General features: G+C 48.0%; 1 protein-coding gene across 2 annotated transcripts in view; it reads left to right on the top strand.

Moving 5' to 3' along the window:
• NSFL1C (NSFL1 cofactor) overlaps positions 1 to 17,404 on the top strand; it is a 23,226-nt gene extending 5,822 nt beyond the window's left edge. The window contains exons 3-10 of one of the 2 annotated variants that reach the window (XM_040447474.1): positions 3,414 to 3,488; positions 5,292 to 5,297; positions 5,913 to 6,078; positions 6,692 to 6,784; positions 8,123 to 8,232; positions 9,064 to 9,201; positions 15,796 to 15,960; positions 16,992 to 17,404. In XM_040447474.1, the coding sequence (XP_040303408.1) occupies positions 3,414 to 3,488; positions 5,292 to 5,297; positions 5,913 to 6,078; positions 6,692 to 6,784; positions 8,123 to 8,232; positions 9,064 to 9,201; positions 15,796 to 15,960; positions 16,992 to 17,154 (916 nt within the window). In that variant the 3' untranslated portion in view covers positions 17,155 to 17,404. The remainder of the gene's footprint in view (positions 1 to 3,413; positions 3,489 to 5,291; positions 5,298 to 5,912; positions 6,079 to 6,691; positions 6,785 to 8,122; positions 8,233 to 9,063; positions 9,202 to 15,795; positions 15,961 to 16,991) is intronic. The other variant, XM_040447475.1, reaches the window with a different exon arrangement.
• The last annotated feature ends 59 nt before the right edge of the window (positions 17,405 to 17,463 follow it).

The following is a 17,463-nucleotide window of genomic DNA, read 5'->3' as shown; positions in this document are numbered from 1 at the left end:
CTGTGCCACCCAGGCGCCCCATTTTTTTTTTTTTTTTTTTTTTTTTTCTGCCAGATACTCTTACCCACGTTGTCATGCCTCAACAACTGTAGAAGTAGGTAGGGTGCTTGTCAGTTCACAGGTCAGGGTGCTGGGTCTTACAAAGATTGAGTAACTCCCAGCTGCTGGTATGGCAGATCCAAGGCCAAGTCTGTGTAAATCCGGAGCTGCTTCTGCCACACGCTACTCCCTGTCCAGCTCCTCCCACCCCTGTACCTAGCGCAGCAAGAGGTAGCGGTGAGTTTCTTCCTTTTCTTCTTCTTCTCCCAACTAAACTGTGCTTTCTGAGGATGTCTGGGGCTGCCATTTTCTGATTCTCTAAAACTGTACTATCCAGTGTGGGAGCCAATAGCCTCATGTGGCTGTTTAGATTATTTAAAATTAAATAAAACGAACATTGAGTTATTTATGCTAATCACATTTCAAATATTCCATAGGTCACATATGACTGTGACTTCCGTACTAGACAGCACAGGTACAGCATTTCCATCACTGTGGAAAACGGATCTGACCAAGGACTTTTGTGGCACTTCAGGGTGCCAGGGTACCTGGGAGATAGAGTCTGGGTGCTGAAATTTCTGAGACATTTTGCCACTTTGTGGAGGACACAGGACAAAGTGTTCTAAAATTGGTGGTGTCCCCTTGACGTTCATGCTATAAGGCAACTCTCCGAGCGCTACTCCAGAGTGGCTCTCAGATCTAAGCGTGTGCGGCAGAATTGGAGAGCGCTTCAGACGCAGGGTGCCAGGCACTCTTCCCTGAGTTTCTGACTCAGGAGCTCTAAGGCAGGCCTGGGGATTGGCATTTCTAACAGTCTCTCCAGTAATGCTCATGCGCTCGGTCTAAGGACCGGCACTGGGAGAACCACTGCTCGAGCACAGCACTTGAAATGTGCTGCACCGTGGGATCGGTGCTGTGATTGTCCCCATTTTCATTTGGGAATGGGAAAACTTAGAGCGCTTCGCTAGCATGCCCAGGATCCCAGGGTGGGAGGCTCAGTTGGGATCAGAACCGGGTATGTGGACACCAGAGTCTGTGTCAGAGTCCAGATGTAAGAACTTTTGGAGAAAAACCTGTAGGCAGAGCAAGTGGTTTGCTCAAGCATGTGTACGTGTGTGTATTTGAAGGTGTTAACAATGGGGAGGGGTTGGGGGGGGCTTTTTTCCCACCGATGCTAGGCCAAGCATCTGTGGAAAACTCCCCCTGGGAAGGTTAATGAGTGGAATTAGCCTTTTGGGGCACCGGTGCACATCTGTCACTTGGATCCTTTTGAACCATGTCGTAGAGAGCATCCAGGAATGCCCAGGAGATTGCCTCAGCTAACTCAAGCAGGGAGTGTATTTGCTACATTAATTGGTCTTTGTTCTCTCATTTCTAGTCGATGCAACTTCAAAGCCTTGTTCTGTCCTCTGATTATCTCTTTGGTATAAATCTTCAAGACTGATCTGCAGCTTTTCTCTAGAAAATAACTCCTCGAGGCTTCTTGGTCTAGCCTCACTAGACCTGTATTCCCCTTCTTCTTATAGAGACGTTACCTTCTTACTCTAAGAAATACCAAAAGTGTTTTTATCAAATGCCTCCTCCTTGAAAAACTAAGTTTCTTGAGGACAGTCTAAGCTAGGAAAAAAGTGGCAGTGTAAAACAATGTCAGAAGAGGAAGGTGACCCTTCTCACGGCCGTTTTTAGTGTACCCTCTCCAACCCCACACACAGCCCTGCTTTTTTCCTAAACACCAATAAAGACTCTTTCTTGACTAGCCTGCAGCAGAAGCAGAGGCCTCCACCCACATAATCATTTCCTTTTCACTTGTTGATAGCTCACCCTTCCTCGAATGTGTTACTCTGCGTGTGTGCGTGTACCTCTTTCTTGCAGTGCGCTGCTGCACCCCTTCTCCCACCAGCCCCTGCCCTTTATCCACCTGACAGTCCTCATTCTTCAGCACTCAGTCTAAATGTCCATTTTGCTGGGAAACTTGTCTTGATGTTCCCCCATCCCCACCCCATGAGGGATAGGACACTCTGTACCCACACATCCCATGTGCCCCAGCCCCCATTTAGCAGAGGGTTTCCTGGCCCAGGGGCCACAATGAGCCTATAAGCAACTCAAGAATAAGAACTTTTGGGGCGCCTGGATGGCTCAGTGGTTGAGCGTTTGACTGTTCATTTCGGCTCAGGTCATGACCTCATAGTTCAGGAGTTTGAGACCCGCATCAGGCTGTGCACTGACAGCACAGAGCCTGCTTGGGATTCTCCCTCCCCCTCTCTGTCCCTCCCCGGGGTATATATACACTCTCTCTCAAAATAAAGAAATAAAGTTTAAAAAAAAAAAAAACAAGAACTAGGTCTGATCATCTTTATAGACCTAGTATCCAGTTGAATGCCTAACACATAAGCATCTCTCAGTATTTATTTATTTATTTATTTATTTATTTATTTATTTATTTTTTTAATTTTTTTTCAACGTTTATTTATTTTTGGGACAGAGAGAGACAGAGCATGAACGGGCTAGGGGCAGAGAGAGAGGGAGACACAGAATCGGAAACAGGCTCCAGGCTCTGAGCCATCAGCCCAGAGCCCGACGTGGGGCTCGAACTCACGGACCGCGAGATCGTGACCTGGCTGAAGTCGGATGCTTAACCGACTGCGCCACCCAGGCGCCCCATCAGTATTTAAAAATTAAATGATGAGTGCTGCCTGGCTGGCTCAGTTGGTGGAGCCTGTGACTCTTGATCTTAGGATTGTAGGTTCAAGACCCTCATTGGGTATGAGATTACTTTTAAAAAAATAAAAATCTGGGGCGCCTGGGTGGCTTGGTCAGTTAAGCGTCCGACTTCGGCTCAGGTCATGATCTCATGCTCCATGGGTTCAAGCCCCGCAACGGGCTCTGTGCTGACAGCTCAGAGCCTGGAGCCTGTTTCAGATTCTGTGTCTCCCTCTCTCTCTGCCCCTCCCCTGTTCATGCTCTGTCTCTTTCTGTCTCAAAAATAAATAAACGTTTAAAAAAATTTTTTGAAAAAAATAAAATAAAAATCTGTAAAATAAATAAATAAAAATTAAATGATGAAAATAGTAAGTTTTTAAATTAGTACACACCCCAAACTGTTGCCCTCTCCTCCCCCTAGGAGAGCTTAAATTGGGACTCCATTTTATTTCGTGATAGCCCTTTCTAATTTATTAGTAGTCCTGTGGACTTTGAAGAAGTAAATGCCACGTTATTTTGCATTTAGACTTAGAAAGGCTAACCCTCTTTCACATAGATCCTCTTTTGCCCCACCAAAAATATCTAATCCCAATGTTTTCAACTCCTTAGCAGCTGATAACGGGAGTTACTTTTAGTTCTCCCTGAGGTCATTTTGCTCCTTTCTGTGTCTCCAGCGATAATAGGGTGACATCCTTCAGAGACCTCATTCATGACCAAGACGAAGAGGAGGAGGAAGAGGAGGGCCAGAGGTGAGTCTTTGTTAGGGGGCACAGTCCACAGGAAAGTTCATGATAATGTGTAAATCATCTAGAAGGACCCAAAAGGATAATGTGCTCAGTTCTCATTAGCCATTACTACTGTGGGCTAGCCTAGGTGGGTTATATCCTAGAAACAGTCTCCCACTCCCTGTAGCTTAGAAGTGATCCCTTTCCCCTGTTACTATTTTTTTTCTTTTGGGGTGTTTTGGGTTTGTTTTTCTATTTTTAACTATTAATACATATTTGTTGAGTGTTAAGGGAAACAAACTGATAAAAAGGAAAAAAGTTGTTCTTTATACTGCAACCTAGTGCTAACCAGGTATCAGCATTTTAGGTGTATATTTTTCTAGCTTTTTCTTAATTAAAAAGGCAGTATATTGCATAATGAACAGAGTAAAAGCTTATCAATGTGTTTTTTCTCCAACACACACACACACACACACACACACACTGTCTGTTTTTAACCATTATGAATGTTATAATAAAAATAGTGCTCATTGTAGAAGAAACAGAGTAGTGTACTGAAAAAAATATGACACTCATCCACCTTTTGGTAACTGGAGTTAACATTTTGGCATAGGTCTGTTCAGTGTTCTATATATAACCGTGCTTTGTTTTGTATTGTATTTTACATGGTGTTGGTCAGGTAATTTTGTGTCTTGGTTTTATTGGATTAAGGCTATATATTCAGTACTTCTCCGTGCCACTAAGATTCTTCGTTAGTGTTTTCAACAACTATAATAACTCATCAAATGGGTTGTCCAACATTGAAGTTGTTTACAGTTTTTTTACCACTAAGTATCAGTGCTTTGAACATCTCTGTATTAATCTTTGACTGCATTTCAGATTATTTTTCTTAGTGGAGTTTCTAGACATGAAAGGGACAAGGGAGTGAATGTTTTTAAGCACTTGATTACACGCTCTCGGTTCATAAGCGAAGGCTTTGAGATTCTCTGCAGCCTCATTTCACGGGTTTTAGTTCCCCATGGGCCCTGCCTCGGTCTGGCAGACACTCCTAAGGAACATTACAGTAACCATTATAGAAATGTAATTCTCTCATCATGGTCACTCTTTGGGAAGTGGGCTGAGAAATTACATGTGTTCTATTCTGTTTCATCCATATAGTGACCTTTACACTGCCTCACAGCCTTCTTTTTAGATACATTCAAGGTTCAGAGTTTTACACTCCTTGAGTGAAAGGCAATGCCATCAAGTATGTGAATGCCCAACTCCTAAATGGCCGCTGCCTCCTTTTCCTGTCCTGTCACATCCTCCAGGTGATGACCCCTTCCTTTATTTCACATCCTGATTACCTCCTCGGCCCCTCAGCATTTCAGACCTGGTGACATTGGTGCTGTCATCCTTGTCAAGGCCTGTGGCTTGCCTTGCATTCAGTGGGGAATGTCAGGAAATAGAAGGCTGAGACTCATTTTGTAGGTTCTCAATGTCCCCACTTAGCGACATGCTGTTGACCTGGCAGTGAATAGGAGTGATGAGCCAGGCTACGTGAGTACTGGTTTTCAGAACCAGCGTAAAAACTGCCAACTCCATCTCAAGCTGTGCTTGGCCCGTTGCAGAGCCTGGTGTGGGTATCTTGGGGCTGGCATCTAGCTTTCCCTGACCTTCTTCAGTGCCCTCTTCTCATTGTCCCCGTTGTACATCGCAAGAATAGCGAGGTGAGGCGAGGCTCGGGTGAGCTCTCGGTGCTGTATCACACCGCCTTACATGTGTGCATTACTCTGCTTATTCTTTTGCATACATCCGCTGGTTTGAACCTCATGGCCCTGACTTAAGGAGCAGGTAGGTAGGGCATGTGGTCCTTCCCTCCTATTTCAGAGATACGGAAAATGACATGCAGGGCAATGCACTGGCTTGCCCGGGGTCACTCAGCAGCAGGGCCGACACTGGAGCCTGGCTGCTTGTACTAACGACGCCACTGCCACTATTAACCCAGAGCTGTTAGTGGTAGCTGCTTCTGACTGTGACCACAGTTGCTATCTCCTAGAAAGGTGCCAGCCCCTGGATGAATAATTCCCAGCTGGGACTCTTTCTGGAGCTGGCATGCTGTCGTGCATGCCTGGAATGCCCTTCCCTGGTTTCTTCACCTGATAAACTTGTCCTCGTCCTCGTCCTCATCCTCAAGATGCAGCCCAGAAGACATTCTTCTAGGAAGCCTTGATTGTCCTCCATAGCTCAGTGCTCCAGAGCATCCCTTACTGACCTCCATTGCTGTTCACACTGCATTATGCCTGCCTGCCTGCTTACATGTTTCCCCAACTAGACGGTAAATTCCTTGAACGTGGGCATTGCACCCATTATTGCCTCAGTGTGCCTAGCACCCAGCCCGGAGCCTGGCATGTGCTCTCTTCATGTTTTCCAAGTGCGTTTAGTGTTAGACATGTATTTTCTGCACAGGTTTTATGCTGGGGGCTCAGAAAGAAGCGGACAGCAGATTGTTGGCCCTCCCAGGAAGAAAAGTCCCAACGAGCTGGTGGATGATCTCTTTAAAGGTGCCAAGGAGCATGGAGCTGTGGCTGTGGAACGAGTGACCAAGAGTCCCGGAGAAACCAGTAAACCGAGAGTGAGCACAGGGGATCATTGTCTGTGTCCACAGGACTCTGGTTCTGGAGACTGGGAGGAGCCCTTCCTCACCCCAGTAGTGACTGAATTTGTTTTTGTTTCGTCTTTTCTTTTATTGCTCACTTGCTCTTGTATCCAGAAGAGCGGTGCGCTTTCTCTCACCTCGTCACATGAGATCAAGATTTGGGGCAACTTTCAAGCCTGTGGGCTGGAACAGGTCCTGCAGACATGTTTTATTTGGCCTAAACCAACTTGACTTATTTAGTATTTTGCTTTATTTTGTTTTAATTGAATTGTAGTGAATTGAATTGATGTGTCACATAAATTCTTGATTTCTGTCTTCTTTGGGAATGTCGGAAAGTCTTCGCTATTATCTTGCACCCGGATTCCTACATGGCCATGATTAAGTAGGGCTTAGTAGCAGCTGTTCCCTTTAGCCAAGCAGCCCTCCCCGCTCCCTTCCAGTTCTCACCATTCCTGGCCACTGAATTCATCTACCATACTGGTTGGCCCTGTAGCTCTGAGTTCAGTACCAGAGAAGGTGCACCTAGTAGGTAAGATCATTGTATCTGAGGGCCCCACACCTCAAGTGTTTATCAACGTGTCTTTTACAGCCTTTTGCAGGGGGTGGCTATCGCCTTGGGGCAGCACCAGAGGAAGAGTCTGCCTATGTGGCGGGAGAAAGGAGGCGGCATTCCGGCCAGGATGTGAGTGCGCATCTACCTTCCTTAGGGGAGCTCAAAGCGTGTTCTGCCAGTTTTCAGAAGGGATTGGCCACATGTTATGTGTGAACCAGCAGCCTCTGGAAAGGAAGAGGCAGTGCCATCACTGTGGGCCAGGAGTGGAGAGGCTCACTTGACAACAAAAGTCAGCTCTCATGTGGCTGGGCAGGGGCACTGGAGAGAAGGAGTGAGCAGTGGGGATGGGCAAACAAAGGAGTTTTCTGAGGATTCCATGAATGTTGGGCGGAGGGATCATGATTCTGAGGTTTTCTGGTGGTGCGGACATGGCTAAAGAACTTAGTCTTCAGGGGCGCCTGGGTGGCTCTGTTGGTTGAGCGTCTGACTTTGCTCAGGTCATGATCGATCGCGTGGTTTGTGAGTTCGAGCCCCGCGTCGGGCTCTGTGCTGACAGCTCGGAGCCTGGAGCCTGCTTCGGATTCTGTGTCTCCCTTTCTCTCTGCCTCTCCCCTGCTCATGCTCTGTCTCTCTCTCTCTTCCAAAAATAAATGAACATTTTAAAAATTTTTCTTAATAAACAACAAAAAAAGAGCTTCAGTCCACCCAAAGCACAACTTTGAAAAAATTTACTATTGTCCAACCCTTTTTTTCCTGTGCATAGGGTCCCTCTCCAATCAGTGTCTCAGACTATATAGATAATTGTGAGGTTTTTAAATTTAATATTATGCCATAAACAGATGTTTGGCCTTGGGACCATTAGTTTTTATAATATATTTGTTTTTAATCATTTTGGGTTTATTCCAAAATGAAGTCAAGAAGAAAATTAAAATTGTATCCACCTGAGGCAGCTGCTAATATGTTGGTTTGTAACCTGGACCGTTTTCTGTGAAAATGTCTAGGGAGTTAACACAAATTGTAGATAATCGTTTTTAATGACTGCAAAGTAATCCCATGAGTACATTTGCCATGGCAGTTTAGTTGAGCACGAGCTACATGCCAGGCACACTGGCAACCCTACAGATAAGCCACAGATTTGATTTAGTCACTTACTCAGAGCCACTTAGGTAGTGAGTGCAAAATCAAGATACACACCCAGGTCTGCTTAAATCAAAACCCATGCTCTTAACCTGTTGCCATATCACCTTCTTATTTTAATACTTGGTTGTTGATTGATTTCCTTGTGCATGTGCACACGCGTGTGTGTGTATGTGCGTGAGTGTGTGTGATGTTGTCTTTCTGTGTTTGGATAATGACACAGTAAAATGGTAAAAACCTGCTAACCCAGATCGGTGTTACTACTGCACACGTTGATGTGCTTGCCAGCTTCCTGATAATGTATGGACTGCTTACCTCCTATTGTCACAGGTTCACGTAGTGTTGAAGCTCTGGAAGAGTGGGTTCAGCCTGGACAATGGTGAACTCAGAAGCTACCAAGACCCGTCCAATGCCCAGTTTCTGGAGTCTATCCGCAGAGGGTGAGCAGAAGAGCCCTCCTCTGGGTTCCATGTTAGTGAGTAGAATGGCAGATAAGAATGAAGAGGCTGATTTAAGAAGTAAATTTGGGGGACACCTGTGTGGTTCAGGTGGTTGGGCATCTGACTTCGGTTCAGGTCATGATATCACGGTCCGTGAGTTCGAGCCCTGCGTCTGGCTCTGCGTTGACGGCTCAGAGCCTGGAGCCTGCTTTGGATTCTGCATCTCCCCTCTCTCCGCCCCTCTGCCACTTGTGCTCTGTCTCTATCAAAAATAAAAACCTAAAAAAAAATTTTTTTTTATAAAGAAGTAAATTTGGGAGTGACTGGTTGGATCAGTCAGTCAAGCATCCATCTTTGGCTCAGGTCATGATCTTATGGTTCGTAAGTTCGAGTCCCACCTCAGGCTCGCTTCTGTCGGCGCAGAGCCTACTTTGGATCCTCTTTCCTACTCTCTCTCTGCCCCTCCTCTGCTCATGGCGCTCGCTCGCTCTGTCTCTCAAAAATAGACATTTAAGAAATTTAAAAAATTTTTTAAAAGTAAAAAATTGTAAGTGAATTTAACAGATTCACAGATCTCAAACCTTGTGTGTCTGTTATTCCCTTTTGGGCCTGGGGCAGAACCAAGTGACCAGATAAGATAGAGGTCTCAGCCATGACTTTGAGCAGGTGAGAAGCCAGCAGGAGGCAGACCATCGCCACTAAAGTAGCCGCGCCCTGGGGAGACCCAGTGATTTTCACATTTGGAACTACAACGTTTCTCCTCCCCTCGCACCCATCACTGCTGTTCCCGTGCCGCTCCGTGTGGACCCAGCATTGCCTTTTCTCTTGCAGGGAGGTGCCAGCAGAGCTGCGGAGGTTAGCTCATGGCGGGCAGGTGAATTTGGACATGGAGGACCATCGGGATGAGGACTTTGTGAAGCCCAAGGGAGCCTTCAAAGCCTTCACTGGCGAGGGTCAGAAACTGGGCAGGTAAGAGCAGCACAGGTGGAAGTGGGACGTGCCGGTCACTGCGCCAGGCCCCCCAGACCCTGGGTACCATCACTGTGCACGTAGCTCTTTGCCGTTTCCGAGCACTGTGGATTTTATCTGTAGGGGCGGAAAAGTGTGGAGAACGTGGATTTTGGCGTTAAACGACCTGAGTTTAAAATCTCTTCATTTTCTAGCCATATGACCTTGGACTACATAGCCTCAGTTTGCTCAAGCGTAAAATGGAACTGAGGGTCCTTACTCCTTAATCATTGTGAGGAGCGCAGAGCACTGCCCCACAGTGCACAGTCAGTGTGAGCACAAAGGGTAACACGTTGCTGTTTTGACTCCGTAATCTAGCACGTTCGTGGCAGCAGTGGTCTCCTTCGTAGCTTAAGGCCAGGACAGACACATGTGTTCTCAGGAGTCACCTGAAATGGGGATGCGGAGGGATAAGAAATCTCTGAGTCTTCTGCCCAGCCAGACTTGCAGCCTTGCGGCAGCATTGTTCAGGATCCAGGGAAGCTCGGGGACATCGTTGCCCTGTGCCGGCTGCTCTCCACCATTACTGCAGCTCTTGTCTCTACTACTTTGGCCCTGCATGACACTCACTGTCACCTCCTGTGCCTTTTTCTGCCCTGTGTCCTCTGCCACTCTCTCCATCTTCCATTTAGACTCCTGATGGGATCTGATCGGTTGAAGTCACTGTTGCCTCTAATAGGCAGAGTTCTCCCACCAGACCTCGGCCCACCCAGAAGCAGGCTTCCTTCTCTCAGAAGCCAACTTGTCTCTGTGTGATGGGTCACTTGGTCAGTATGCTCCAGAGGGAACTGTGTGCAGAAGACGCATGCAGGGAATAGTGACCCTCCCTGCAAGTACATTCGTTACTTTACAGAAGGAAAGCTGAGGTTCTTGGACCCTAAGGGTTATCCTTGGGTATATAGCTGGTATGTGGTGGAGCCAGGACTGGAACCGAGGCCTTGTGATTGGCATTCCTTCCCACACCTGCACAGCAAGCACCCTCTCTGAGCCCGATCTGGCAGCTCTTGAGCTAGGCACTGCCCGTCTCCCCTCATCCCTGTCGGCAGAGATCGGAGTGTGGTCTGCCAGTAGCTCTGCCTTTGAGCTTTGGGTGGGGGCTCTAGGAGACTCCCCGTCGGCCATTCGTGCCTTATCAAGAGCAAAGATAATAGCTCAGGACGTTAGAGTGGTCTCTAGTAGATTGATTTACCGTAACCAGGAGAGTAAGTTCACCCTTTTCTCATTTCATCCCCCACATTGGGCCAGTCGGTTAGTGCAGGACAGCTGTTCTCAGATTGGCCCTGTCTGGCTTCCCTGCCGTCTGTGCTCAACTTTGTAGAGCAAGAGGTAATTTCTTTTTTCTTTTTTCTTTCTTTCTTTCTTTTTTTTTTTTTTTGTTATTAAAACAAAATGTGTGTGTTTTTTTTTTTTAAATAATAGAAAGTACAGATTAAGAAAAAACCTAGGGGCGCCTGGGTGGCGCAGTCGGTTAAGCGTCCGACTTCAGCCAGGTCACGATCTCGCGGTCCGTGAGTTCGAGCCCCGCGTCAGGCTCTGGGCTGATGGCTCAGAGCCTGGAGCCTGTTTCCGATTCTGTGTCTCCCTCTCTCTCTGCCCCTCGCCCGTTCATGCTCTGTCTCTCTCTGTCCCAAAAATAAATAAACGTTGAAAAAAAAATTTTTTTTTTAAAAAAGAAAAAACCTAAACCTAACACCCAGACATATGCGGTTAGTATCTTTCTAGTCTTATAAACATGCTGTTTTATCATTTGCTGTTTTGCCTAATGAAAGTAGCATGGCTGTCATTCTATGTCAGTAATTGTATTTCTGCAATATTATTTGTCACGCTCACATGATTTTCTATCTTACGTATGTGCTATAGTTTGATTAGTCCCTGCTTTAACCATTTAGACAGCTGCCAGTTTCAAGAACAACATTGCAGTGAGTGTCTCTAATTAAATCTTTGTATACCCCTTAATTTTGGGCTAGAAGCAATATTGCTGTCTTGAAAGGTCTTCATATTTTTAAGATGTAGCTTGGGCTTGGTTGGTTTCTTGATACTAATGGGAAATGCTACTCCTGCGAAGTCTATAGGATTTGTGCAAGACTCCACATCTCAAAAAATTAAAATATATTTAAGGAGGTCTATTTTAGCAGGATGGGAAATAAATAACTTTATTAGTGTGGAGGATGCACCCAACAAGTTGAAACAGATCTTGATAATCGGGGTTGACACAGTTTGGTTTTGTCAGCTAAATAAATATTCTTTGCCAGTTCCATTTTCATTTTATTTCAGTGCTGGCTTTCTATGAAAAGTGAGCAAAAGACAAGTTTCATATATAGCTAAGTGAGATGAGGTTTTAGCTTTTCAATCTAAACCAGATGGATAGCTTTTTTAGTTTTTCCCATAAATTTTGCAACGTTTTCCACTGTCATCTTGTCAACTAAAACGATCAAGAGCCAGAAGTTTAAGAACATGTTCTCAGGTTTGCCTCAAGAATTAGTCAGTCCTGGGTTTTTTTCCTCCAATTAGCTGAATGTATAAATTGTTCTCAGTTCAAAAATTTGAGAAAATTCTTACAGTTGTATTAAACTTTGTTGTTTTAGGTTTTACAGTTGTTTGTCTGGATGGGACCTAATCTGAAGGTCCAGAAAGGCTGCGTTTATTCAGTTATGAGTAGCAGACGCCCAGAGTGCCCCGGGGGTGTGCGGTTGCTGCTACCCATGTTGAGTCTCGGCTACTCACCGTGCTTTCTGCAGTGGTCGTTTTTGTAAAGAGGTGACAAAGTGTCAGCGCTTAATGGTGACAACAAAGTACCTTCGTGCCCAGTTAATTCCCAGCCACAAAGGAAATGAGCAGTCGGTGATCCAGGCTCTCCATCTGGGGGAGGCTGTTTCCCTGTGAGGTGTATGGTGTCTGCAGGGAGACAGTAAAGAAACTTCCTGTAGATGTCTGATCGGACCGTTCGTCCCCGGGGGAGGTGCCTTCACTGCTGCCGATGGCGTGGCCGCCCCTGGAAAGGAGTGGTTCGAGTGTGAGCAGTGCTCAGGAAGCACCAGACCCAGGGCTGAGCTCCTTTGGGCAACTGCATGTGGCTGTCCTACGTGACAAGAGCAATTTGGACCTACTACTATCCGAGTGTGAGGGCCGTAAGATCTGGTGTTGCAGTTACTCCTGCTCCAGTCCTTGAGGGCAGCGTAGGTTGGGAGTGGCCTGTAGGGGATTTCCAGTTACAGCCCTTGGACAGGCACTAGCATCGGGTCCAGAATTTAGACAAATAGAAGTAGGGCAGGACCTTGAAGAATGATAGGAAACAGTAGTTACAGAGTGTTTTTTCTGCTGTTAGCTAAGCACTGTAGTAAGCATTTCACATGTGTTATCACCTTTAATCCTGTTTTCACCCCCAAATAAGGGGATGAAATAAGGACTCTGAGACTTGAAGAGGTCAGATCACATCCAGGTCACACTACTGGTCAGTGCAGAGATGGTTCCCTCCAGTCTCTGCTCTTCCCTACCACGCTGCATTGCATCCTGGATGTTCTTACATAGCCACGTAGGCATTTGTGCTTCTAGTACCTGCTGGGTACGGTGCATTATTTTTAGCTATTATCCCAAGTAAGGGAAATTTCATTTAACTCCCTTTTTATTGATATGCAAACTGTGTCTTGGGACAGTGTTCCTGAAATCCGGGTCTAGGTCTACCTGACTCCAAGGCCTGGAGGGAAAGTATGACAAGAGCCAGGCAGCTTGGATTGTATCCTGGCTTCGCGTCAAATCAACACCGGGATCTTGGGCACGTGGCTTAATTCCATTATGCCTCAGTTCCCTCATCTATAAAGCGGGGATGATGAATCCCTTCCTCACCCGCCGTTGTGAGAATTAAATGAACTACTACATGTGAAATACTCAGCACGGGGCCCAGCTCGGTGATGAGTGCATCATAAACATACAGTGTGTCCCTCACACTTCCCCAGCTCACCGGATTCACAGGGTGTGCAAGAGAAACAGAAGCAACACGGCCAAGTGTGCACATCAGGCTTTCCTTGACCCTCAGGTGATGAGCACCAGCTCCGTGCGAGAGGCTGTGCTGGGAAGAGAGCCAAAACCTCAGTTGCCTCCTTGTGTGGAGGACTTGCTGAGTGTCTGGTCTGTGTCCAGCCTGCACACGGTATGTCAGCTAACCCCCACGGCAGAACAGTTCCTTGTGTAGCACGTGCACACAGTGAAGCCCTGGGAAGTTGAGTAACTTGGCCACAGCCGCCTCTGTTGTTTAGTTCAGTGCTAGAGCGGGGACCCGATGGCTCCAGGAGCACAGTGACTCTCCTCAGTAGTACTGGCTGCCATTTAGTGGACTGCCTGCCCTAAAAGGTGCGGAGGTGTAGGGATAGTATTGCCCTGTTACAGAAAAGGAAATTGAGAAGCCCAGATGTTCACTAACTTGCTGAGCATCAGGCAGCTTGTAGGAGAGGGGGGTATCAGACTCTCTGGGAGCCGGGGAGGAGTTTGAGAAGGCAGTTTTAATATATTAGTTTCCTAAAATAAACCCTAGAGTTTGACACTTGACAAAGTCCTGGCTGGAGGAACACACAGAACGTACAGGGAAAAAGCTCGTTCATTACATGAATTTTTAACAATTGAAAAACTGCTCTACAGCATGTGCTTCTGTTTTCCTGTCTGTAGGGTGGAAACAGCACCCATCTCAAAGGACAGTTGTGACGAGTCCGGGAGGCTATGGACATCAATCCCCCTACCCCCGCCCCCCCCCCGCCCCCCGCCCCTAGACAGCACATGAGCAAAGTCAACGTCATTCCTGGTTCCCTCCCGCCCCCACCCTAGGTGAAACTGGTTCTCTGGGCCATCTCGCTTCTTTCTCATTGCAAGCCTGACTGAAGATGTGAGAGTTCCCTTTCTGGCAGGCAGTAGCTTCACGGAGTACCTGTCCTGTCCTTGGAATTGTTACTTGAACAGTTGAGAGACAGGCTGTCTATAGTCTAATTAGAGAGTTGACCTCATGCCCATAAAACTAATGAACAGAGTCAGTCTTAGGCAGTTACGGGTGTAATATTGAACCCTCCACTGTCTCTGAGCATCTCTTGAAGTCTGTGATGGTGTGATGTCTGCATGCGTTGGCCCACATTTGGGTCCCACCCGCTGAGAGGCTGATGCATAGAAAGGAGCAGCTCCTCTCATAGCTGGGTTCTCCCCTGAGCTCTGCTTTGTGATTCTCTGAGCCCTCATTTTTTAACAGTCACAGAAAACAGTTCACTTTTCCGTTCTTCTTTGCTAGTTATATGCTCTAGGGCAGTGTTTCACAAACTGAGTTCCAGGACATACTCTATATGCAGGAGGTTTAACAAGTGTAGCTTGAAAAAAGGACAAGGTGGTCAAATAAGTTTGCCTTAACCGCACAGCCTCTCAAGACCTGTAATATGCAAGTGGCCTCTGGTGCTGCCGGTTTGATGTGTGGCATTTCCACAGCCTTCCTGGGGATCTCTCAGGGGATTAGGGTCTCAGGAAACACACTTGGGATGGCTTTATTAGGAGTACCATTTTTAGCTTGTAAAGATCCAGGGGAGAGGGAGAGGTGTAGGAACTGATGTTAATCCGAAGCTTGGGGGAAACAGGCAGGCTGCCACCTCCTGGCCTCTCTTCTCTGCAGGGGTCTGGGTGAGGGCGGCTGCTCAGTGAAAGGCTAGGAGGGGGACACACAGGTGTTTACAGGAGAGGGGCGAAGCCTCCAGAAGTTGTCAAGAATCGGGAGTTCTGTGTACATTTTGTGTGTCAGCGCTGTGTGTATTTCTCTCCTTCATCCCTCACAAAAGCTGAGCAAGGCAGGTCAGGTAGCCTTAACCTTTGTTAAAGAGCTTCGTTACTACCCTTGTTGAAACTAAGGGAGCTCGAGTAACTTGCCCAGCGCCGCCCGACTAGTGGGAGCATTCAGACGCCGGTCCACTTGATCGAAAATCGGTAGCAGACGCCGTGTCCTGTTGATATTGTGCAAATAATCCCTGTGGTGCGGGGTGCTTGAGTTGACCTGTGGGAAATCTCTGTCCCCTTCTGGTAGTTGACACAGGAGGATGAATGTGCACACGAATAAGGCTACACTGGGGGGTACAGGCCTGACAATTCCATGACCGGGAAGGAGTCTGGACTGGTCCCTGCATCCCGGCAGTCACCTGCCCGGCTGTCAGGCCTGCCTCCGCTACGGACCTGGAGTACCCTTGGCCTCTTGTTGAGGCTAAAACCCATCCTGATCTGGTCCCGCCACAGGCTGTCATGCATACTGCTTTCCTCCCTTCGGGCCTTTGTCCGGGTGAGGGCACCGAAGCAGAAGGGGTGAGTCACTCGCCTCAGGTTACTCAGGAGTTTGGAAGCTAGCCACAGCTTGGGGCCTGAGTGCCTTCTGCCAGGCCTGTAGGTTCCGCGAAGGCAGGGCTTGTCTGAGTCACTCCTTGTAGCCACAGCAGCGAGCAGAGTCCCGGACACAGCGCGTGCTCAGGCTGACTCCAAGGCGGGATTGCCCTCCTGCAGGGGCCTTGTTGCTATGTGCGGCCTGACAGGCTTCTCTCTCCTCAGCACGGCCCCCCAGGTGCTGAATACCAGCTCTCCAGCCCAACAGGCAGAGAACGAAGCCAAAGCCAGCTCTTCCGTCTCAATCGACGAGTCCCAGCCCACCACAAACATCCAGATACGGCTCGCCGACGGCGGGAGGCTGGTGCAGAAGTTTAACCACAGCCACAGGTGCCTTGCGCCGTCTGGCCTCGCTTGCTTGGGGAGGGCTCCCTAAACACCAGCGGGTGCTCCATGCGGTCCCCGAAGGGGGCAGCAGGATGGGAAGGTCTGAAGCCTGTGGTTCTAGTCCCCACTCTTCTGTTAAGTGCGGCCCGTGACTGCTCACTTCGTGCCTATAAAGTTAGGGGACTGGACTTCTCAGGGTCTTTTTAGCCCCCACAGTGTGTGTTCACAGGAAATTTCATGGCAGAGCCTGAGTGCAGAACAATAAAATCTGATCTGCTGTGGTTAATGGAGAGGAGAAGGGGACACAGCACCAGCCTCCCTTCCAACTGGGTGTCCCTCCCCCCAGGGGATCTCTGAAAACCACTGGGCTGTGTAAGTCTCTTCTAGATCTGCCCTTCGAAAATTCTAGAATACCTGCTCTACTATTTCAGATCATCTGGGCTGGATCAAAGCAAACTGCCAACCCCATGTGAAAGATGGGGAAACTAAGGCATGGAGAGATTGCAGAGATTAGGGGAGGACTGTTAAACCAGTATTCTAGGTATTTGGCAAACGCCTTTTTCTAGGATAAGAGTATCCATATTTCATCAGGCATAGGCCAACTAAACCAGAAGCACGTGTGGGGCCCAGGGAACGGCTTGACAATCCTTGAGTGCTGACAGGGGGTCACATGTGGGCTAAGTCCTGAAAAGGTTTGATTAGGATTACAGGACAGGAATCAGGCAGAGGAGCCTTGAGGGACCCCAATGTTGGCAGGAAGCACAGCATGAGGAAAATCTAGAAGGCGGGACATAGCAAGGGGAAGGAGCATGGGGGTCAAATTAGGTAGGGCTTGGGATCACAGTAAGGAAGTGGTGTTTATCCCACGGAAACTGGGAGCAGTCGTGAAGGGTTTTAGGCAGGGGAGTGCCGTGATCTGACGTGCTTCCAAGTGAGTGCTTTGGCTGCCCTGTGGAGAAGGAAGGCCGGGGGCTATGGACGGCAGAGGCAGGCCCTGCTCACCCCCTTCCCCACTCACCCCCCCGCTCTACCAGGATCAGCGACATCCGACTCTTCATCGTGGATGCCCGACCGGCCATGGCTGCCACCAGCTTTGTCCTCATGACTACCTTCCCGAACAAAGAGCTGGCTGACGAGAGCCAGACCCTGAAGGAAGCCAACCTGCTCAACGCCGTCATCGTGCAGCGGTTAACATAACCGCCCGCCTGGCCGGCAGCCTCCTCTCCCTCCTGTGTCCCCCTTGGCCGGCCGCCCCACGGGGACCGCCCCTCCCGCCCCCTCCCGCACACCCAGCAGGCCAGTGCCACGTCTCCTCCGTAGCTCTGGGTTCTTAGATCTCGGTTGGACATTTGTTTTCTCCTTAGTTGCATTTCCTGGGTTTTTGTGACGATCAATGGACTTTAAAGAAAAAAATAAAAATGACCAAAAAAATGGAAGGATATCACCAGCACGTTGTATGGAACGTCTCCCACAGAAGCCGGCTTTCATTGCTTTAAAATCACACTA

Source organism: Herpailurus yagouaroundi, unplaced genomic scaffold, assembly GCF_014898765.1.
Source record: "Herpailurus yagouaroundi ecotype Mexico unplaced genomic scaffold, PumYag 196, whole genome shotgun sequence".
NCBI lineage: Eukaryota > Metazoa > Chordata > Mammalia > Carnivora > Felidae > Herpailurus > Herpailurus yagouaroundi.
The sequence above is the reverse complement of the archived record's forward strand: the minus strand, read 5'-3'. Positions and strand labels throughout refer to the sequence as shown.